The sequence below is a fragment of the Nycticebus coucang genome, chromosome 21 (assembly GCF_027406575.1).
Source record: "Nycticebus coucang isolate mNycCou1 chromosome 21, mNycCou1.pri, whole genome shotgun sequence".
NCBI lineage: Eukaryota > Metazoa > Chordata > Mammalia > Primates > Lorisidae > Nycticebus > Nycticebus coucang.
This window is the reverse complement of record NC_069800.1, coordinates 40,140,597-40,164,196: the sequence shown is the minus strand read 5'-3', so window position 1 is coordinate 40,164,196 and position 23,600 is coordinate 40,140,597. Positions and strand designations below refer to the sequence as shown.

General features: G+C 49.3%; 1 protein-coding gene across 3 annotated transcripts in view; it reads right to left on the bottom strand.

Moving 5' to 3' along the window:
- BPIFB1 (BPI fold containing family B member 1) overlaps positions 1-22,101 on the bottom strand; it is a 33,491-nt gene extending 11,390 nt beyond the window's left edge. The window contains exons 1-8 of one of the 3 annotated variants that reach the window (XM_053574605.1): positions 22,000-22,101; positions 13,290-13,446; positions 10,718-10,859; positions 10,000-10,107; positions 7,704-7,853; positions 6,830-6,911; positions 3,074-3,137; positions 732-817 (exon numbers count right to left, since the gene is read on the bottom strand). In XM_053574605.1, the coding sequence (XP_053430580.1) occupies positions 732-817; positions 3,074-3,137; positions 6,830-6,911; positions 7,704-7,853; positions 10,000-10,107; positions 10,718-10,859; positions 13,290-13,404 (747 nt within the window). In that variant the 5' untranslated portion in view covers positions 13,405-13,446; positions 22,000-22,101. Of the gene's footprint in view, positions 1-731; positions 818-3,073; positions 3,138-6,829; positions 6,912-7,703; positions 7,854-9,999; positions 10,108-10,717; positions 10,860-13,289; positions 13,447-15,024; positions 15,133-21,999 lie in introns of those variants that run through there. The other 2 variants (XM_053574606.1, XM_053574604.1) reach the window with 2 other exon arrangements.
- Between the last annotated feature and the right edge of the window lie 1,499 nt (positions 22,102-23,600).

Below are 23,600 nucleotides of genomic sequence, written 5' to 3'. Positions count from 1 at the left end.
ACATCCCTTCAGGTAAAGGGAAAATTCAAAACTGTAACAAAATGGACGAACTACTTGATGCTGCGATTTTCCAAGGGACCCATAAAGACTAGTCTGGGATTCACAGTACCTGCCTGGCCCCCCAGGGAATCCAGCCTAGCATGGGTGTGTGGCTCTATATTTTATGGAGAATTGACAGTTACTGGGCATTTCCTGTCTTCCAGGCAATGTATGGTCTCATTTCATCCTTTCCTTAGTGACGTTAGTATTTACATTTTCAGACAAGAAAGTGGAGGTTCAGAGAGACAAAGAAACTTGCCCAAAGTCACACAGCTCGGGAGTCATGGGACTGGGAGAGAAACTTAGGTCTGTGATTCTCAATGATGTTTCAGTGATTTCAATGATGTTCTGGGATTTTGTTTCAAGGTTACCGGAGGTTTGGGGATTGGCAGGGACCTGCCTCGAAAGGCCAAGGTCCTCAGTGTACACATTCAGACCCCAGGCAGGAGACATGAGGTTGAGGGCAGAACCCCTGGGTGGATGATCTGTGGCTCTTCGACTCTATCTTCTGATTTTTTCTCCCCAGAATGGCTCGAATGTGTTCAGCCTGTTGCAATTTTTCTAAATCAGCCCATGTGTCCTAACCGTTACTGGGTTTTCTTCCCCTGATATAGGCATATGATTCCTGACCTTTATGGCCAGAAAAGGGCAGCAATGTCCCCACTTTACTCCTGAGGTCCTGTGACACTCACCACCAGGTTGAACTGAATGGCATCGTCCTTGATAGCAGGAGACAGAAGGTCAAACTCCAGGCGGTCAGGGCTGAGGGAAATGGGCACTGCTCCGGGACAAGAAGAAAGTTCTCTGAGGGTGGGGAGCAATATTGGATTGGGGGGGAGTTTGGGGGCTGCTTTCAGCTGGATTATTGCCTGGAGGAGTGAGTAGGAGGGGCAGGTAATAATGATGTTGATAATAAGGAAAATGATGGGCTGGGCAAGGTGGATCCCTATTGCTCTGGGAGGCCAAGGCTGGTGGATTGCTTGAGCTCAGGAGTTCAAGGCCAGCCTGATCGGGAGTGAGGCCCTCATCTCTACTAAAAACTAGCAAACTAGCTGGGCGTAATGGCGGGAGCCTGTAGTCTCCTCTAATCATGAGGTTGAGGCAAGAGGATTGCTTGAACCCAGGAGTTTGAGGCTGCTGTGAGCTATGAGGCTATAGCACTACACCCAGGGCTACAGAGTGAGACTCTGTCTCAAAACCAAGATAAAGCAAGAAAAGGGAAATGATGAGGATAATGACTGACATTGAGAGTATGCCAAATGCCAATGCCAGGTGCCCTGTTAAACCTTTACTTGGGTTGGCTCATTAATCTTCAAAATGACTCCAGGAGGTATTATTATTTTTACTTCCCTTTTAGAGAAACTAAGGCTCAGAAAAGTGAAATGACTCGCTCGAACTCATATTGTGAGAGGATATGCGTTGGTTTTATGCCATAGTCCTGGGTTGGAACAAAATTATTGTTTATAATTCTCCACCTCCCTCGGGAGACTGAATCCGGCATGCCCCACGGGCCAGGTTCTAGGTCTAGACACCCGGTGCACACCCATCTATCCGCCCGATCGCCAAGTGTTCGTCTCGGGATGCCCCACTTGGCCGCCAGGTGGCAGTGGCGTCTCATCCGTCCCGGCTGGAGGGCCGAGGATAGGGCGGGTCTGGAGGGGACGACCGGGATTTGGTCCTCGGGCCGCCTCCTGCCTCCTCCCCGGGGGAGACTTCCTACCCTGCCGCTGGGGAGCACAGTAGCCAGCTGGACTTCGGTTTGAGCCCCTCGTGGCTAGTCTCTTCTTGCCTCTGAATCTGTTTGCTCATCTTAAATTCCTGCCTCATGCGCAGAACTGGCACCTGGTAACCGCCAAATCTGAGTTACACCCACTTGGATCTGTACGAATTGGGTTCACGGCTTCCCATATTACCGGTTGCCTCTGTGAGCTCGGACAAATGACTTAATTACTCTGAGCCTCAGTTTCCCCACATCTAAAGAGGGTTGATGGTCACTACTGCGTGGAGCTGTTTGGGGGGCCAGTGAGACAGTGCGTGTGGGATGCCCAGCCCGTGGCAGGCGCTCTGGGCACTCAATGGCTTTCATTTCATTCTCCTCTTCCCGCTCCTCCACCCTTGAAAGAGCCAGATCTCAAATCAGCAGATGGTAGGTTTTCTTCTTTTTTGCCTATTTCTACTGTGGGGGTTCCAAGCAAGGCCGATTTCTGATGTGGGGGCAGAAGCCCGTCCTCACATCTCTTAGGAAGAAATGACCTTGCTGAGCGCACGGGTTTCATCTCTTCCCTGTTTCCTCTCCTCTAATAGCGCATCCTTCTCTCCCGCCACCCATCACCCATCCATTTAGCATTTGAAAACACGTCTCTGTGCCAGGCAGAGCACCTGCTATGTGCCTGGAAGTTTCCTTTAACCTTTTTTTTTTTCTTGAGACAGCATCTCACTCTGTTGCCCTGGGTAGAGTGTGGTAGCCTCATAGCTCACAGCAACCTCAAACTCCAGGACTGACGCCATCCTCTTGCCTCAGCCTCCCAGTAGCTGAGACTACAGGCACCCACCATGACACCCAGCTAGTTTTTCTAGTTTTAGTAGAGATAGGGTCTCGCTTTTGCTCAGGCTGGCCTGGAACTCCTGACCTCAAGCGATTCTCCCAGAGTTCTAGGATTACAGGTATTAGCCACTGTACCCAGTCTCCTGTAAACTTCTAATCCTCATTAACAATCCTGTGAGGTCCCTTAGGATATATAAGCCCCATTTTTCAGATGAGGAAACCAAGAGTAAAAGGTGGGATGGCTTTCCCAAGGTCATGAGGCAAGTCAGGAGCTGGGATTTGACTTGAGTTTATCTGGGGCAACTCACTAAATTCATGGTGAATTTGGGTCTGCTTCTCTTGGGCAGGCATCAACTGATGCTCCTCCCGCTTGCTGCTGGGCCCAGTCACTGCTCAGGCCTGACAGGGGTGGCCCCCCTTGGGTGGTAGCAGGGCCTGGAGGCAGCTCCTTGGGGAAGGAGAAGGTGGAAGAGAGAGCAGTGCACCTACCCTTTACCATCTGCAGGAGGTCTGCATACATGTCATTGAAGGCCAGTTCGATCACGGGACACAGCTGCAACAGCACAAACACAGGAATTCTACTAGTGAGGCTAGAATGCAGCCTGACAGTGATCCCTGCCTGGCCCACCTGGGATCATAGATGTGTTCATGCTCCCAGTCATCTCTGCTGCTCAGAGTCCACCCAGCCCCCAGGGCCACTTGGGACCTTTTGCAATGGTTTGTTCCTTGCCCAGTGCCCAGAGTGTACCTGGGCTGCCAGCCCACAAGAGCCCATGTTTTCCATTGCAGCTGTTCTCAACCTGTGGGTGGTGACCCCTTTGCTCCATTTGTAACAACGAGGCGATTAGGAAATTAGGAAGGTTGAGAACCACTGTCAGAATTGGAGAATTCACTTATTCATCTAACAAGTTAACTACTGAATTCCCTTCACATGTTAGACCCTACCAGACCAGATCCTTCACTAGTCTCTTTACGCCCTTTGTCCTTTTCTATCCCCAACACATCCTTTTGCCTGCTAAGCAATTCTCTTTCTAAAATTTCCAGTAGTCCTTGACAGGGGGTGATTGTCGTCCCTCAGGAGACATTTGGAAATTTCTGGAGACACTTTTCGTTGTCACAACTTGGGGGAATGAGGATGTTACTGGCATCAAGCTGAGTGGGGCTATCTTGTTTATCCTGTAATGTACAGGACAGCTCCCATGTCAAAGAATTGTCCAGTCCAAAATGTTAGTGGTACCAACGTTGAGAAACACAGGCCTAACCTAACTCTGGCCCCAGCTGTTCTGCACAGGAAGGAGATTAAACATTTGACTCACTTGTCTTTGGGACCCAAAGGCCATGTTCTCTGCTCCGAGTAAGCTCTTTATGCAGAGAAGTGCTCCAAGATTATTGAGGACATTTTTTTGTCTTAGGTACAATTGTCCTAGTGGAAGAACCTTCTACTTGGCCACCCCTTAATTGACAATGTACTAGTAAAAATGCATTTGGGAAGCGTTGACTTTTTCTATGAATACCCATTCCCTGTGCCCAGTTCTGCTTTGCCAACCCAGAACTCAGAGAGGATGGAAGAATCAGCTCAGAGACTTCGGGATGCACTGCCAGGGGACCACTTGCTCCTCGCAGGAATGGTGTCCCTGGCAACCTCTGCACTTTCTCCCACAACTCCCCATCCTTCATTCCTATCAATGGTCTCAACCCTGGCAGTGCAGTTCTCTGGGACACTAGGGCCCCACTGAGACCAATTACATCCAAATCTGGGGAAGGGCCCAGACTTCAATACTTTTTTAAAGCCATCCAAGGTTCTGATGTGCAGCCTGAGTTGAAAGCCACAAATTTACATTCAAAAGGGTTTCAACATTTTCTAAATGAGCTCCTGCCAGTTGCTCATCTCTTAAATGAGCTGTGCCTTTTCCTTTCATACCAAATGAAATAGTCATACGACTATTGTATCAAATCCTGTGAATTGTGATAGAAAACTGTTGGGCGGCGCCTGTGGCTCAGTCGGTAAGGCGCCGGCCCCATATACCGAGGGTGACGGGTTCAAACCTGGCCCCGGCCAAACTGCAACCAAAAAATAGCCGGGCGTTGTGGCGGGGGCCTGTAGTCCCAGCTACTCGGGAGGCTGAGGCAAGAGAATCGCTTAAGCCCAGGAGTTGGAGGTTGCTATGAGCTGTGTGAGGCCACGGCACACTCTACCGAGGGCCATAAAGTGAGACTCTGTCTCTCCAAAAAAAAAAAAAAAAAGAAAAAGAAAACTGTGATGATAAATGAAATGCTACTTTTCTCACATTGTTATCTACCCTTGGCTTTTTCAGCCTTAAAGGCAGGTACTACGCAAAGAGCATTGTATAATTCCAAATTCTTGCCACCATTTCTAGTGGAAAATATATTTTAACTATTCAAATGTGGATAAAAATATGATGTTGCTGGAGTCTGGGAAAAAATTAACAGCTGAATCTGACTTTAAGAAATCCTCACCTTTAAATAGAAAAATAAAATTCTTCAAAAAAAAATCTCATGTAAGAAAATCCTGACTGTACAAAATTATTCACTTTCAGATTCCCTTGAAAAGTCTCTCTGGATAGGTACCTTCGCTACCAAGTAGGAGTCGTAGAATTCTAACAATAAGAAACTTTTGTCTTGACTTGGATATCACACATTTATTCATTCTCTTTCCTCTCTCTGTCTCTTCTCATTTTCTTCCAGCAAAATATTGGAAAAATGGCTTGGTGCCTGTAGCTCAGTGGTTAGGGCGCCAGCCACATACACTGGGGCTGGTGGGTTTGAAACTGGCCTGGACCTGCTAAACAATGACAACTGCAACAAAAAAGTAGCCGGGCATTGTGGTGGGCACCAGTAGTCCCAGCTACTCGGGAGGCTGAGGCAAGAGAATTGCTTAAGCCCAAGAGTTTGAGATTGCTGTGAGCTGTGATGCCATAGCACACTACCGAAGGCGACATAGTGAGATTATGCCTCAAAAAAAAGAAAAAAATAGATATTGGAAAAAAGTAGTTTGAGTTGAGCTGAATCGATATTTCATTTGAAATTAAGCTTTTAAAATCTCATTTGAACTTTATTCAGTTTTTGATTATTCATTTATTTCCCCCTGGGCTCTTTAATAGGTAGATGCTTAGTCTATTAAAATAATGGACCTTCCTTTGATTAAATACAATATTCTTAAGTTTTACTAGTATAGAAGCAGAATTTGAAAATCTTAACACTGGTTTAATAAAAAATCAAGCAAATAATTCTGTTTTGTACAGTTGATACATATTTCACAAAATAGAGGTAAAATACTTTAAGCAGTGGTTCTCCCTGCTAAATGAGTGATGCTGCGACCCTTTAATACAGTTCCTCATGTTGTGGTGACCCCCAACCATAAAATTATTTTTTTTGTTGCTACTTCATAACTGAAATATGTGTTTTCTGCTGGTCTTACGTGACCCCTGTGAAAGGGTCATTTGACCCCCAAAGGGGTCACGACCCACAGGTTGAGAATCGCTGCTTTATTGACTCAGAAAATAAAAAAAGCAAACCAAAAACCCATCAGGACCTGGTGGCTGGCACACTTCTAAGACCAAAAGCAGAGTCCTGTGAGACAGCGGCACGCTAGAGTTAGCTTATACTAGTTTTTGAGAACCAATTGTTAACTTTTCAGGAATTTCTGAGCTGGGTATTAAATTCAGATGTTATTAAAAATTAAATTATATAAACTTACAATTAAGGAAGCATTAAAAATCAATAACAACCAAAAACGCATTACTTCCTAAATATTTTGCTGTATTTTACTATTACCTGTTGCTCCCAAGGTCATGTCTATTGTATCTGTTTGGAGGAAATACTGCACAATAGTGTGCTCCTGTGCGTCTATCTCCAACTCTGTTCGTGACCTTACATTGGTAACCTAAAATTAGCCCTGGAGGGGGTGTTTACACCAGGGAAATCAGCAAAAGCTCAGAATCAGGGCTCCTTCCCTTCATCCACACCAGAGACAATTCTTAAAAATTTATCAGCACATCACTGTTCAAGGCCTCCTGGCTGACTTTTGGCAGTTTAGTGACCTTAACTTCAATGATCTGCCTGTGTTAATGGCCCAATCCATTGTTCTTTAGTGAAAGAATTATGCAGCCCCAGAAGTATCCCGCCCAATGAGACACACAGTCCCTTAGCACCAGATTGCATTTCCACCCCATCCCCACTGGAGGCGCAATCTCCATAGGCCAGAGAGGCCCAGATTCCACTCACCTGGCTTTTCACCAGTTGGGGAAGGGCTGGCGCTAGGAGCTGTATGACCTTGTCCGCTAAGGCATTGACCAAGAAGGAAAGCCTTCCGGGAAGGAGAGTGGGGAGACATTAGGAAGGGTCAGATGATCACCCTTCCCCATTTCACAGAGTGGGAGACTGAGGCCTGGGGAGAAGGAACTTGCCCAAGGTCATACGCCCTGTTAGAGATAGGGCTGAGAGTAGCCAGAGGCAGACAGTTTTCTGGGAGCAGGGCCTGAGTGTACTCTTTAGAAATTTGTGCTGGACATTGAGATGATGGGAGCTAGTGTTTCTCCCCATACTCCTGCTGAGAAGGGAAGGGCAGCACCATTTTTTGAGTGCCTGCCAGGTGCCATGCACTATTCTGAGTGCTTGAGAGTTGTAGCCTGATCGAGTGCCCTCATGCCACCTGGAAACATTACCTGCATTTTACAGGTGAGGATAGTGAGACAGGGAGGTGACTTGACCAACATCATCCAGACAGTGAGGGAGGAAGATGCATTCACTTGACTCCAAAGCCTTTGATTCTATCCCTGGCACCTCCCGTGCCTGCCTCTGGTGGTTGGAGGGGCCATAGGAAGAAGGCTCCTCCCCACCTTCCAAAGTTTGCCCCACCTCCTGGCGTCACGCCTGAAATCCTAGCATTATTGCCTCTGCCCTAGATATCCTGACCTTTCTTTGGCATCACAGATTATTCCCTGGAAGGAGCCCCAGATCGAGAATCAGGAGACATGCATCTCTTTCCTTCTCTAGGCCTCAGTGCTCTCCATTTGTAAAGTGGGGACCCGCAACCCCCCTCCCCTCCTCCGCATCTCTCCCAGGCCTGGCAGGAGCCCAGCTGGCGGGCCGCACTCACTTGTACAGCAGGGTCAGGCGCAGGCTCCCGGGGCTCGTGGAGCAGTCGCTCAGGACGTGGCGGGTGGGGCCTTCCTTGCTGGTCTCCACTCGGATGACTGCTTGGATCTCTGTCTCCATCTGCAGCTTCACGATGGTCTTGACCAGGGGCCTGGGCAGAGAGGCACCTGGCTGTGTGAGGGCCACTGAAGCCTGGGGCTGGAGCACGACTGCTGCCCACCCCGTTCTTGATCTCCTTTTGCTGGTTTCTCTTGGTCTGTCCAGCTTCTTCACCCCAGCTTTTCCCAGCTCCATTTTTCCATTCTTCTGGTTTGAATCTCATTTGTATGCTGACAGCTTCTAAACTTTTACCTAAGTCCCTACTCGGATGTCTCCTGGGCTTCACAAGTTCAGCAGGTACAACACTGAACAGGTTGTGGGGACCTGTTCCTGCTCCTCTTCTGGAGTTCCCAGTCTTGGAAGGCTCAAGCCATCCTGCCAACTGTGCTGGGAATAACCTTAGAATCATCCTAGACTTCCTTTTCTCTTTCTCCCTCTCTGTCTCTTCACACACACACATTCAATCCTGCAGGAATCCTGTTGTTTCTACCTACTTCTAAAATATATCTGGCATATAAGCAACCTAAGTGCCCATCAATCCATGACTGGATCAACAAACTTTGGTACAGGTACACCATGGAATACTATTCAACCATTAAAAAAGATGGAGACATCTAAAAATAGACCTGCCATTCAATCCTATAATTCCTCTACTAGGTTTATACCCAGAAAACCAAAAATCACTTTATAACAAAGATATTTGCACCAGAATGTTTATTGCAGCCCAATTCATAATTGCTAAGTCATGGAAAAAGCCCAAGTGCCCATCGATCCATGAATGGATTAATAAATTGTGGTATATGTACGCCATGGAATATTATGCAGCCTTAAAGAAAGATGGAGACTTTACCTCTTTCATGTTCACGTGGATGGAGCTGGAACATATTCATCTTAGTAAAGTATCTCAAGAATGGAAGAAAAAGTATCCAATGTACTCAGCCCTACTATGAAACTAATTTATGGCTTTCATATGAAAGCTATAACCCAGTTATAACCTAAGAATAGGGGGAAGGGGGAGAGGGAGGGGAGGGAAGGGGAGGTGGGCAGAGGGAGGATGATTGGTGGGATTATACCTATGGTGCATCTTACAAGGGTACATGTGAAACTTAGTAAGTGTAGAATATAAATGTCTTAACACAATAACTAAGAAAATGCCAGGAAGGCTATGTTAACCAGTGTGATGAAAATATGTCAAATGGTCTATAAAACCAGTGTATGGTGCCCCATGATCGCATTAATGTACACAGCTATGATTTAATAAAAAAAAAAATGGAGACTTTACATCTTTTTCATTTTCCTGGATGGAGTTGAAATACATTCTTCTTAGTAAAGTATCACAAGAATGGAAGAATAAATATCCCATGTACTCCATACTAATATGAAATCAATATATAAACAATTACATGCTCATATGAACAATAAAACACAAATATAGTCTAATATGGGGGTAGAGGGAGAGGAGTGGGGGGAGGATGATTGGCAGAAGGAGGGAGGGCATGAGGCAGGATCTCACCTAATTTGCACATTGTGAGGGTATGTAACGTACCCCGGGTGAGGGGCTCTTTTACAAATGGAACTTAACCCTGGAAGTGAGAACAATGTAACCTAAAAATTTGTGCCCTCATATTAATTTGAAATAAAAAATAAATTAAAACAAACAAAAAAATCCCTTTCCAAACATTCCATTAAAAAAAAAAACAAAAAACAAAATACATCCAGAATCCAACCTCTTCTCACCAGCTCCCTGCCGCAAACCCTGGTCTAAGCCCTCATCATCTCTTCCTGAACTGTTGCAGCAGCTTCTAGATGGCCTTCCTGCCTCTGCTCTTGACCCCACAGTCTGTTTTCCCCGCAACATCCATAGGGATTGTTTAAAAATGTTAAGCTGTGCCATGTCCCTCCTCTGCTCAGAGCCCTTCATGGCTCCTACCTCACTTAGTAAAAACCAAGTCCTCAATTCTGCCCACAAGGCCTTTCTGGATCTGGCCTTGGCTGTCTGCTAACCTCAGCACCCTCTTCCCTTCTCTCCCACCTCTCTCTCTACCACTTTGTGAGCAAGGCAAGTACACTCCGGCCTCAGGACATTTGCACTTGCTCTTGGCTCTGCTGGGAACTCTCTTTTCCAGACGCCTCTATGGGTGGAAGGGGGAAGGAGGGGGCAAACCAGTCAAGCCTGCTGTACCTAAGGGGACACTCACGTGTTGAATCCGGCCACCATGTCCAGGGGAATATTGACCTTCAGCTCCTGGTTGGCAGCTGAGGCTTGCACCTGCATCTGGAGAATGTTAGCTGAGGTGACATTCAGCCTGCGTGGGATTCAGGAGAGATAAGAATCACACCTCATGCTCAGTGAGCCTTGTCCCCAGTCCTGCTCTCCCTATATCTTTCCCATCTTCCCAGAGCTCCTGGCCAGCAGCTGGATCCCATTCCCTGGCCACTACATCCTCTCCAGCATGGTGTTGCCACCATCCCTCCCCTCTGCTCCTGTGTGCAATGCTGCAATGGCTCCTTCTCTTCTAGGCGATGAATCCCACATCTTGGGCTGACTCATGAGACCCTCTGTGAGCTGGCTCTGCTGGCCTCTTACTCTAGCCATTTGGACTGACTCCCCTCTGGCCCCTTTGCTCAGAATGCCTTCCTGTCTGTCAGTGCGCACCACTGTCACCTCTGTGGAGAAGCATCCCCTCATCCCTTCACTCCCTCATCACAAGTGGCTTTCCTCTGGGTTGTCATATTAGGCTTCCTGCGCCACTGCCTTATGGTTATTGTCAACTACTCTGGGAGCTTCTTGAAGAGGGAGCTCTCTATGCTTCGTGGTCTGACACAAACCGGTGTTTGCTGACTGAGTGTGCAAAGGGTGTCGTGGGCAGAGGTGTGAGAAAGAGTTGGCTGACGGCATTGTCCTGCTGCACTTACCAGATGATCTTATTCAGGACAGTTTTCAGCAGGCTGCCCAGCACGGGGATGCCACCAGCTGGCTTCTCCTTCATGGCCCTGAGCAGTGGCAGCTGCTGGAGGATGGCCGTGGCACCATGGTCCTTTAGCTCCTGTGTCAGTTCTGGAGGCAGATCTCAGGGGTCAGGGGCCAGGAAGGGCAAGAAGGATGGCTCGGTGGGGACCTGAGGCTGGGGAGGGACCACTCAGGGCTTCTCAGGCCCTGACCTAAGGTGAGAGTACAGCCATCTCCACTGTGTAGGTGTGGCTGTGAGGAGAGTGGCCCAGATTGGTCATTTTCACAGGAAAAGAGAGGCCGGGGTATAGGAGGGATTGTTGGCAAACCTGAACATTGCTGGCCTCTGCTGGGAGCACTGGCCACTATACCCAGCACGTGGACCTTTCACCTCTCACCCCACCCTGTGGAGGACATTGCCAGAGCTGAGAGGCAGGGAACAAACGAGGCCCTTCCACATCACACCTGCTAACAATTCTCCAGCATTCACATCCTATGGCCTGTTGTTCAAAGAGCCTAAGGTGCTGAGCAGAGGAACTTGGGCCAGAGCCCTATGAGTCAGGAGCCCTGGGTTCTGGTTCCTGCCAGGCCAGAGCCCATTTGGCTCATGTGCAGAGCAGGTCAAGGTGCTGGAGAGCTGATGCCGCAGGAGGAGCCCTCAGTGGATTATTGATGAGCTCCCTCAACCCCCAGACAGGATGACTCAGACGTTTCAGAGTTTCTGTGTTATGGCCTTTCAGCCACATATCTACCTTCTTTGCCTGCTCTGTGGCAATGGAGCTGGGCCCTGTAGATATTTCCTCTCTGACAGTGGACACAATATTAAACTTTGTCAATAGAGGCTCTGGAAGGATATGGAGAAGTAAGGGGCTTCCCCTCATTGTTTGGTGTATTCTTCTTGCCAGGTTACTTCCGTGTCACAGCTTAGTGGGTTTGAGCCATGAGTTTGCAGCACTCCTGATGGTTGCACTTTCTGTGGGCTCCCCTGGCTATCTTCCAGGCATTTTCCCAGAGATGGCTTCTGGTGAGTTAACAGCAGTCCTCTTCCTCCAGAGGCAGCTTCCCAGAGAATTTTTTTGGCACCCTGGCAGGTAGTTCTTTCCCTGCTCACCTCAGTTTGCCAACTTCTCTGCCATACAGTGGGCTTCAAAACACACCCTGTCCAGTAAGGTCTAGAGAGAATTCTCTGCCTCTGAGTTCATTCTCATCTTGACTGCCCCTGCCACACCTAGGGTGTGCTTTAGAGTTCTCTCTTTTTACTCTCTTACCCAATCCCTTAATAATAATTCTTTTTATTAAACTTGCCTATTGGAATTACTGTGTGGTTTCTGTGATTGGTCCTAACTAATACAGTTGCTCATCAGTCCAGTCCCCACATTGGTAAGTGGCTTGGAAATGCACGCTCATGTGCCGCCTTCCCTTACCAGACTTGCTTCTCCTTTCTCCTGCAGGTGTTCCCTGGGATCACCTCCCAAACAGCCACTTGCATACAACTCCTTGACTCACATTCTGCTGTTGGGAGAACCTAAACCATGGTTGCTCATCTTGAGCTCCTTTTAGCTGAAATTCCACATGATTGACATTCACTGTGTGGGTCCAGGGTGCATATCCATCTGTCTACCTCCCACCAAGCCTCCCAGAGCTCTCTGCTTCCTGCCCTTACTTGGGCATCCATCCTATGGCTACAGAGCCTGCAGCCCTGTGGGACCTGGCCCCGCCCCTGCCCTCTGCCCCTGGCCCAGGTCCACTGAACGCAGAGGTCTGGTCCTCTAAGGGGTCAGGCGACCCTCGGGAGCAGACAGATTAGTCACCTCTCAGGGAATGGATCATACTTTAGAGATGTGATTTTCAACCAAGGTGATTTTGTTCCATAGGAGACACTTTTGTTACAACAGGTGTGAGGATGCTGTTGAACATCCTACAGTGCCCAAACAACCCCACAATACAGGGTTATTTGGTTTGCAGGGTCCGAAGTGCCAAGGTTGGGAAGCCCCATCAGAGAATTCATAAACTCTCATCAATTTTGGTCATGTTGGGTCTGGTGTTGTGAGGAAGGTCCCCCGATTTGTTTCTAGAGGAGGGAGCCAGGTTCAGGGACTGAGCCGGGTCAGCTGGAGAGTGACAATCTATGCCCCGGACCAAGGTTGCCAGACTCCCAGTCAGAGAGAAGTCTCCGCCAGGGACGGGGTGAGCACTGGGTCTCACTCTGACGCCGGGATTTCAGGCAAAGACAGAGGGAGGGCCGCTGCGTCATGGCACACAGTGGCCACACACCCTTTCTGCAGGCCACAGAACCTCTGAGCAGTGGGTTTGGGGAATCGTAAAATTGAAGAAGGGCGTCTTGGACTCATGGACTCTTGAGATCATAGACACTCCAAATCTATATAACTCAGCCACTCATGTCTCTCCCGGGTCCTGGGACCTGAGCTGTGCCTGGCACACCCCCTAGTGATGAGGAGCTCCCTCTTCTCCCCTGAAGGGCTGCTCCATCTTCCCCCTTGCCTCATGGTGGTGAGGCCTGATGGCCCCAAGACTTACTTTCCTTGATGACTTCTGGGCCAAGGTTGAGAACCACAGGGGGGCTGAGGGTGGCTTGGACCAAGGTGTCTGTCAGCAAGCCACAGAGGAGGGTGAAGGTCCACAGGCTGGCCATCTTCCTGGGTATTGGTGAACAGCAGGTGTCAGGTGTCAGGAGCTGGGGTGAGCACAGAGGGCCCTGCTAGCCGGGCAGAGAGGCCAAGGGCAGGCCCACAATGCTCTGTGATCTAGGGCATGGCATCTAGGAGGGGCCCTTTAGTGCGGCGGCTCACTGCCAGAGACCAATTGTGTGGCCTTAGACAATCAACTTAATCTCTCTGGGCCTCAGTTTTCTTTTTTTTTTTTTTGAGACAGAGTTTCACCATGTCGCCCTCAGTAGAGTGCTATGGCGTCACAGCTCAGAGCAACCTCCAACTCTCGGGCTCAAGTGATTCTCTTGCCTCAGCCTCCCGAATAGCTGGGACCACAGGCGCCTGTCACAACGTCTGGCTATTTTTTTGGTTGCAGTTGTTGTTGTCTAGCAGGCCCGGGCCAGGCTCGAACCCACCACCTTTGGTGTATGTGGCTGGCACCCTACTCACTGAGCTATGGGAGCTGACCCTGTGCTGCAGCTTTCTTATCTGACAAATAGCACAATAACTCCTACTTCACAGGGTTGAGGGGATTAAATGAGTTAATATCTAGAAAGCATTTAATACAGTCTCACATGGTGAGCACCTGGCATGTATTAGCTATTTTCTTACAGAAAACCCACCGCAGTGCTTAGGACAAGACACCTCTGCTTCTGGTTTCTCCCCCATCACTCTGGCACTCAAAACCCTATGTGTGCATTCCCACCAGCAGTGTAGAAGTGTGGCTATAACCCAACTATAGCACAAGACTATGGGGAAAGGGCCAAGGAAGGGGAAGGGAGGGGGGAGGTTCTGGTGGAGGGAGGGTAATGGGTGGGGCCACATCTACAGTGCATCTTAGAATAGATACAGGCGAAACTTACTAAACGCAGAATACAAATGCCTACATACAGTAACTAAGAAAATGCCGTGAAGGCTACGTTGAACAGTTTGATGAGAATATTTCAGATTGTATATGAAACCCGCACATTGTACTCCTTGATTGCACTAATGTACACAGCTATGATTTAACAATAAAAAAAAAACAAAAAACCCTATGTGGTCCAGCCTCAGGCACTCTCACCTCCTGCTGTTTTCTCCTCTGCTCTATCAAGTTTCAAGCGTGAAGTTCCCGTGCTCTGCCCTCTCCTGTGTCTCTGCCTTTGCCCTTCCTGCTTCCTGGAATGCTGTTCTCCTTCCTCATCTGCCCGCCAAACTTCTATTCGTCTCTGACTGCCCCCCTGCCATGACCCTGGGCCTTCCTTGAGCACAGCATGCACCATGTTGGCCCACACTGGGGGTTCCTCGAGGGTCGGAGACTGTCTGATGCTTCTCTCTGTCCCCAGCATCACCACAGTCCTGCTGGGCACCGTCAGGGTGTGCACAGGGATGCAGTCAGGAAAAGACTCAGCCATTCCCATCCCATCATCACTGCCCTTTGGTCTTCTGAGGAAGCTGGGTGCCTCTGTATGCCCTGGCCCTGACCCTCAGTGGGTCGTGGCTGACAGAAGACCCTTACCTGGGGACCAAGGCTCCCTGTGCTCCTGACCTCACCTCAGAAGTTATGTCTAACTCAGAACCTTCTCAGCAACCTAGGCTTTTTGGCCCCTTCTTTACACTGTTACCTGGGCACGCTGGGTCCTCAGCCTGCTCCTCTCCTCTCCTCTCCTGGGCAGTGGGGCTGGAAATCCAGCCTTATATCTTGCATACTCCAACCCAGGTGGCCACTTTTGCTTTTGGGCTAAGTCCTCAGGCTGGACTGAGGTCTCCAAGGTAAATATTTGTGTCTACTGGTGAACCACAGCCCTGCCTGGGGGCGGCCTCAGACTCCTGAGGTTTGGAGAGAGGAGGGTTTGGGCTGGTATGAGTGTAGTGGGGCGCTGTGGCACGTGGCAAGGGCACTGAACCAGGCCCGGCGTGAGCCATGCAAGGGGTCCCTGCCTCCTGGGCAATTGGTCTTATGTCAGAATGGTGCAAACGGCAGCAGTGATGAATTAACAATGGGATGTGGCAGATCCCACCCAGGCTTCACATCAGTCATTTCTGTCGGCCTCCTTCCCCCTAAGGAGGAACCAGCCTCACTCACACAATCTGCAAATGGCAGAGTCAGGATTTGAACCAGAACTCTGACTTCAAAACCCATCTGGTATGGCCTGCAGCTTGGCAAACACTGGGGCGTCACTGGACAGACTGGGTTCAAGTTCTCTTCCACCATTTCCATACTCTGTGACTTGGGGACATTTCACCACCTCTCTGAACCTCAGTTTTTTCATCTGGGAGATGGGGCTACTGATACCATCTCTCTCCTGGGGTGCTGAGTGGAACACAGTGCATAGGGCTTGGGGCACAGAGTAAGTACTCAGTGAAGGTAAGTGGTTGTTGCTGTTGTTACTATTATTGGTTATAATAGAACAAATTTTGTAGAGAGGTAATAGTTTAGTCCAGGTAATTAAGCTGGGAAAAGGAGCCTGCCTACCCCTTATTCCTGTGTACATCCAAGGATACATTTTCCATTCATTAATTCACTGACAAGAATAGGTTTGAATCCCATTTTTGCCACTTCGTTGCTGTGTACCCTTAGGCAAGTAGTTTGCCTCTCTGGGCCTCAGTGGCCCCATCTGTAGAATGGCGATAATAGCAACACTTCCCCACAGACTGCTATGGGTATGAACTGGGGTGCCCACACAGCACTTGGACAGGCTTTCACCCACTCATTCTGTAGCAGTTAACACCCACTTTACCCTCTCTGTACCATCAGGATCTCAGTGAACATCTGTGGAGTGAAGGAGTCGTGAGGCGTACCATGACCAAAGGGGCAAATGTGAACAGCCCAGCAGGACCCCCACTCCCGCCGGCTGGTCCAGCCTGGGCTCACTTCTTCTGCACCGTTACTCAGAGTGGGCGGCTGCTCCACAATTTGACAAGGACGTCTGAGGCTCAGAGAGGTGAGTGACTTGCTTAAGGCCACATGACCAGGGTTTCCAGAGTTGGGAAGATGACACAGTCTTAGTGACCACACTGCCCTTCCCCAGTGATTCCAGGTTAGTGTTGGGGGTGGTGGTGGTGATGCAAACATGGCCTTTTGGCGTCATCTAGGGAATCATCCTTGCTGCCCAACTTCCTCTTAGAAGCACAGAACTGTGGTTTAGAGCTTGAGTGGCATTGTTGAATCCTGTCTTTATCTTGCAGGGGGACAAAAGAGGGGCGGAGAGTGTCCTGAGGTCACACAGTGTGTGGTCAGGTCCTGGCTAACCTCCTTGTCCTGGTTTTGCCAAGAGGAACAAGGTGAAGAGTGTTCTTCATCCTCCCATGTCCAGAAATGTGCCCAAGGCCCTGGATGCCTAAAGATGAGATGCTCCCCGAGCTAGGAGGACTCCCAGGCAGGCCCCGGCCAATCCCTCGGGCACACCTCCAGAGAGGCAACGCCTCCTCCTGGGCTCCCCAGCTTGCCATGCCTGCTGCCCAGGCACAATGCCCCTCTGTGGGTGCTGGAACCCAGTGCCAGGGCCTGGGTCTGTGTCAGCTCCCGCTTCCTGCTGCGCGCTGGGTCAGTGAGACTGGCCGCACCCCTGTGGGCCTGCACTCCCAGCGCCCATGGTGCTGCTCGCCCCTCCTCGGCCTGCTGGGGGCCTCCTGGTCTTGGCCCCACCTCTTCCCAGCTCCCAGGCCATGGTTCATGCTGTGTCACCACCCAGCCCCCTGGAAACTCAGTGGTGCTATGTCTGGGCAGGCGGGCAGGGAACGCCTCTGGAGCCGGACAGACATGGCTCAAATTCGTATTCTTATGTTGTCCCCTGTGTGGCTTTCTGTCTGTGAGGCTGTTTCCTCAAGTGTAAAATGGGACTGTTTTGAGGGTCATGTAAGATCATTTAAAATGCTTGGAACATCAGAGAATTCATTAAGTGGTAAATGATATGATTATTGAAATATTAATACCACCAACCTTCAGGGCCCAACTTGGAAGGCACTATTTGCATGAAGCTGCCTGACCGTTCCCCCCAGTCTCATGTCCTCTTACCCACCCTGAGCCCCCAAAGTGCTAACTCTTTACTCTCTTGGGGCTTGGCTCCCCCTCTATCTTGAGGGATGTCTATTTTTCCTGTCTCTCTCCCTCCCTTCCTTCCCTCCCTCCATTATTCATTCATTTATCTTTATTGTACCAGCCTGCTCTTTGGCCTCCCTGTCTTCACTTTTAGTGCCCCTACCAGAATCCTGTTTCTATCCAACAGCCAGAATTAACTGTTAAAAGCATTCTCAGACCCTGCCACTCTCTTGCTTATTAAAAACCCCCAAAGGCCTCTACTCCTCCTAAGTGAAAATCCAAGCTCTGTAAGGCAACACATGGTATGGGTGGCAACTCTCACCACATTGCTTCATTTCTGCCTCAGGGCCTTTGCACATGCTGAGCCTTTTACCAGGAGTGCTTCTTCCCACTGTTGTTATTCTTTCTCATCTACCAAGTCTCAGCTTCAGTCTCCCCTCCTTGGAAAGACCTTGCCTGACCACCTGCCTTAAGTAGGGCTCTTTTTGCTGCACACTGGTGGGTGACTTTGCTAGCATTTATCCTCAGTAGTGTTTAGTAGAGCCTATCTGAAAACGCAAGTGTTTGTTGTTCTAGGTCCCACAGTTTCACAGATGCTGGCAGACTGGACCACAGTGCAAACAGTTGGCCAAGAACCAGTGGCACAGCTCTCAGGCCCCTCTTGCAGGGGACCCTGACCCAGATCAAGGTGATAAAAGGGTCAAGCGGGAAAAATAAGAAGATCTGTGAAGGCTTTCTTAGGAGACAGCTGCAGTACTTTTTCCTACTTCTTAAGGAGGTGGGTAGGGGGTTCTGGTCCTGAGTGCGGCCCTAGTAGGAAGAGGCTTTCCACGGATCACTGGGGAGCTTAAGGGCTGTGTCTTCTGGAGTTGGGACATGTAATTGACTGGGTTTTGTTTCCTGATGAGCTAAAGTCATGGTGGACAAAATGAATTGTTTGAGTGGAAAATTACTGCTGTCTGCTTCCTCCAGGTGGGGTGTGCCTTTCTCCCAGGTTCTGGTGTGGACCAGCAGGAGGGAGATTGGTCTGGGGCTGGTTTAAATTCTTCTCAGTATCCCTGCCTGGAAAGGCGAGGAGAGGATTCAGGTGAACCAGGGGCTGAGGATGGCTGGGGAGGAGGCGGGCGGTCCCCCGCTGGAGTCTGGCCTTGTGCTGGGGGGAGGCTGGAGCCACCTAACGGGAGGTGTGAGAATGCCCCTCAAAAGGACCTGGAAGACTCAGCTCTAGACATTTTCTGCCTCCATGGAGAATTGGAAGCCACCCTCATAGGACTAGTCAAGGAAAAACTCTTTTCTTCCCCTTCTGCCTGCATTCCATCCTTGGACGGAGCGAGGGGTGGGGAGAGAATACACTTCCCTCTCCTCCCCTTCCATCACTAAGCTGGTCAGTTAGGGGCGAGGAGATAGTTTGAGGTCAAATCCAAGCGGGGTACTCAGACATAGCAAGGTGGTAGAGTGGAAAAGATCAAGCCCATTCGCAGATCACCAAACAGGCCCAGAGAGGCAAAAGCACCCTCATTTTCCAGATGAAGTAGGATCTGGGAGAAGGGAAGAGAGTTGCCCACGGTCCCACAACCATATAAAGCAAGGGCCAAGGATTTGGACCAGTTCTGTCTGCCCATAGAGCCCATGCTCTGCCCCGCCATCCCCAGCTGGTAAGGGGGCCTTCTCTCCTGGGAAGACCATGGGCACACAGAAAACCAGAGGAGTGGCAGGTTTGACCACTGGAAATCAGGAGGACCTGCCAATGGTTAGTGGCTCAAAAGAAACAAAGAAAGCAAGGATCCAAGCTTTCTCTAACCAGGCTCAACTCTTCAGTTTAGAAACTCTGTTGGCACCAAAGATGCTACGCCAGCATGGTGGCAACGTTTTATCTATGTGCCAAGTCTAGTTGCCTGGTGATGGCTGTGGAAGTCCTCAAGGGTCAGGGGTCAGCAGAAGAGAGCATGCAGGTTGATTAGCAAAGTCTGCCATGAGCAGACACGGACGCTGCACATCTCTGCTGCACCCCACCTGCATCCTTGCTAAAGATAATGGATTCTTGTGTAAAATTCTTTTTTATTTTTAATTTCAGTGTGCTTGTTCATTCTTCTTTGTTTGAAGTACTCCTTTTTTGTTGATTTTCTTCTTCCTCTGGCGGTGCTGGCTGTTTTTGATGTTGTTAATAGAGACGGGGTCTTACTCTGGCTCACTGCTGCTCCTACGGGTCTTGAACCTCTGAGCTCAGGCAATCCACCCGCCTCGGCCTCCCATAGCGCTGGGACTACAGGCGTGAGCCACCACGCCCGGCCTCTTTTGTAAAATTCTAAAGAGGTAATGGAGTGGGGAGAAAAGCTCGAGATGACATGGAGTTGGCCATGGTCTTCAGGTTGATTTTGGACAGGTCCGTTATTAGGTCTGGGCCTCAGTCTCCCCAAGTGTAAAATAAGGACATTGGGCCCTGTGATGCTGTGGTCAGGCTCTGATAGCCTTTGTTTATAGCAGAGGGAGCTCAAAAAATATGCAGGGAGGACTGGGCTGCTCCCAAGGGGATGGATATGTTGTCAGGAAAGCTGACCTACTGCCCCAGGGGGTGTGTAGGTTCTGCCGAGGGAGTTGCCCAGTGGTTTGGGCAAGGACGACTGCTGGGTTGTTCACTGTAGCATTACCTAAGTAGCCCCAAAGTGGGACCAGCTTTAGTGTCCTGTAATCGGGGATTTATTAAATAAATTGCGACAAAATAGTGTAAATAAACCAACTGTGGCAAGTAAAAAGGGAAACAGTTCCTCCTATCTTTATGATAAACAATTCTTTTTCATCTAGAAAAAACACTAGAAGGAAAGGTACCAACAATACTCGTTTCCTATAGTGTGAGCACAGATGACTTTTATCATCTTCTTGGTGTTTGGCAGAATGAAACAATTTTTTACACTAAATCCTTCTTTTTGTTTTTTACTAAATACATTTTTTTTGATCAGCAAACAACCCCATTAAGTGGCTGAAGAATGAGTAAATAAAGGCTGGGCAGAGAACAAGGGAGTGGAGGAGGCCTCATTTCTTTCCCAATGCTGGACCCACAGCCCCCGCCATTACCTCACGATTCCAGAAAAGCCTTGTGATGACATTGCTGATAAGAGCAACAAAGGCCCAGTCACGCCTGTCCCGGAACCGGAACCACAGGGAAAGAAAGAAATCATTGCAGGAATCTCATGAGTATAATCCCCCTTTCACGGGACAGGAATAGAGAAAATTCAAGGCAAACAAGTCCTGGCTAAGCCAGCCTCTGTCCTGGCTGTGCAGGGAGACAAAGGCCCAGTCCTTGTCCTGTAGGGTTCACAGTCAAGCGGGTGCAGGTGCCCTAAGCTAAGTGACTAAGTGCTGGATTTCCATCTGCATGGACAGCTATATATGGGGGGGTCCCTGGGAGATGGGGAATCACTGGGCCAGTCCTCTGGGGGCAGATGACTCCCTCAAATAATGGGCTTCAGTTTGGGGTGCTCAGGTTTAGCCTCATCTCCCCCCCATATGGCCATCCTTGGACCTAGACGCTCAGGGCAGACCCTAGCCCACCCCACTTCCATTCTCTCCAGGTGAGGAGGGCAAGGAATGTCCCACCAGCAGCCCAGGGCAGCACCAGGAAAGCGGAGATTGGGCTGGTGCCTGAGATTCAGCTGTACGGAGTGGAGCTGTGTGGTTTTAGGCATCCATCTCCCAACATTTTCCCCTGACCCTCTCATTTTCTTTAGTAAATCAGGATAGGTGGCACACAGAAAGAGGTAGGCAGCCAGTCAGGCAGTCACCTAGCAGGGATTGCACACCCCTGGGTATTGACACAGTCCTGGGGGCCTTGGGTGCAGCAGCATAGGCCAACCCCTGCCCTCCTGGGGCTCAGGGTCTCCCGGAAGGCTGGGAAAGCAAGAAACAAACAAACGTAGTGTGCAAGTGTCACCACCATGAGGACACTGAACAAAAATAAGAATGTGTGTGGACTTCTGGAATGATACTCTCAGAGCCACCTGAGGGCTTGAGGGCTTCCTGAGAGGTTTCTCTCTCTGACACATACAACCCTCTCTCTGTTCGACTTTCACACATTTGACTTGGGAACGCGGTTCGGGTGGCTAATTCCTTCTGAAGGAAGGGGGTCCCTGAAGTACAGCGCGGGCATGGCCTGGACATTTCGAGTGCTCACCACCTGCCAGGCAGGTGAGACAGCTTCTCCAGAGTCCGCATGAAAACACACAGGAACACACAGTTGAACTCTGGCTAACAAACATTGCCTGCTTTTTCTTCTTTTTCATTTTAACAGTCCTAAACTAGAGACAGATGCCTTTTCTTTTTAGAGGGGAGATTAGCCAGTCGTTGGGAGGCGTTGAAGACATATTAGCACCAGGCCAAGGCTTCCTCTGTGGTATCAGGGAAAGGACTGAGAGGGTAGAAAGGCAACCTGCTTTCTCACTGCACCCAATGGCATGGTGGGCAGCCCGTGCTTCTAGAACAGCCCGAACCAAGTTCTCTAGGATACATCAAGAAATGCTTTTGAGGTCTTTCTGAGTATATAAGTCAGGTTAAAATCTCTTACCGTGTGGGCAGCTGTGTTCCCAAACCCAAATGAAGTGAGTTCTGCAAATTCTTTGCACCTTTTCCGGATTCTGGGATTTCTCTGGACTGCGACTTTCCTGCTCTTTGCTTGTCCTGACTTCCTGGGGGCCAGGAGGGGAGCACAGGGGACCCATGGAACACCTCCCTGAAGTCACACACATGGGGTTGGGTTCTTGTGCTAACATTTAATCACCACTTAATCACTTAAGGAGAGGAGAAAGAGGTAAATAGGAACCCAGCCCCTTGGTGTGGGCGAGCGAGTTTACCTCCAGGGGGCGGCGGCCTCACTCTCACTGTTTTGCTTAGCACCGGACACCCACCTCCCCAGCCACCTCATTACTCTGCACTTTCCGCATCCGCAGCTCCCAACAGAGACCGTTCCCAGGTTTCCTTGCAGAGTGGGCCTGACCTCTGACCTGTTTCCGCTCATTCCGTGCCATGCCCCTCATCTCCTGAATCTCCCCACAGATAGTGTCTCTGGCTCCCCACTGTCTAGGCCTTCCTCAGGCCTGATTTCTTGCCTGGGACAATTGTAATAGCCTCCTTACTGCTTCCCTGAATCCCACCTGGCCCCTTCAAATTCATTTTTCATCACTGTAGCCATGACCATCTTTCCTCTCCCCAATACCTTGTGATAAAAATTTGAAAAATGTCAAGCATAGAGAAAAGTTAGTTTTATAAACAGCACTATATTCGCCATCTAAAATTCTACTATTAACATTTTACTGTACAGCTGAACCTCTGTAAGGTGACCACCCTCTGTAAGGACTGTAATAAGCTGGCCAACATAAGAGGTGGTCAACATGAGGAACTAGGCCTACTGTACTGATATGTCCATGGTCTTTACTTACTCATACAGCTTTTACTAGAGGATATTATACAGACTCATACATAATCAAAACAGTAAAATGGTACATATAGCATCATACCGGGTCAATAATACACTTACTGTTTTCTCATGGTTTAATCATTCTTTCTGAAAAAAGAGTCAGTCTTGGTTTGTTTCTAGTTTTTATACAAACGCATGTTGAGGAAACACTTTCAGCGCTGGCCACTCAGCAGACCTGGGCATTTTCCCACAACAAATGCCTTCAGCTGCATTCTCAGCTGCCTGAGAGCTCTTTGCAATTTCTGTGTCGTCTTCACTTGCTTCTTCCACTTCGTCAGCCACTTCATGCACTTTATGCTGGTCTAAGTACAATCAATATTGCCTAGAAAATTGCTTCAGGGTCAGGTTCATTACAAGTTGCCACCCGATCATCCTCTGCAACAAAACCTTCAAAATCTACTCCTTTAAATTCTGCCCTGGGAGACAGTCTGATGGGCCAACACATTGTCCTCTTGGGTTTTGACAAATCCAGCTTTCTTGAAACTCTTCTGTATCGTTTCTGGCTGAACTTTATTCCAAGCAAAACTGATCTAGAGGCCAGCACACAGAGTTAACTGATGCAGTATGTGACGTTGCTTCCACAGGAGGACCACCGGTTTGTGTTTTAGTAAGGACCTGAAGGAGCTGGGCTTGGTAGTGTGTGTTAAATATTTTGATGATGGTCAAGAGGCTGGATTTTTGAGGTTATGTTT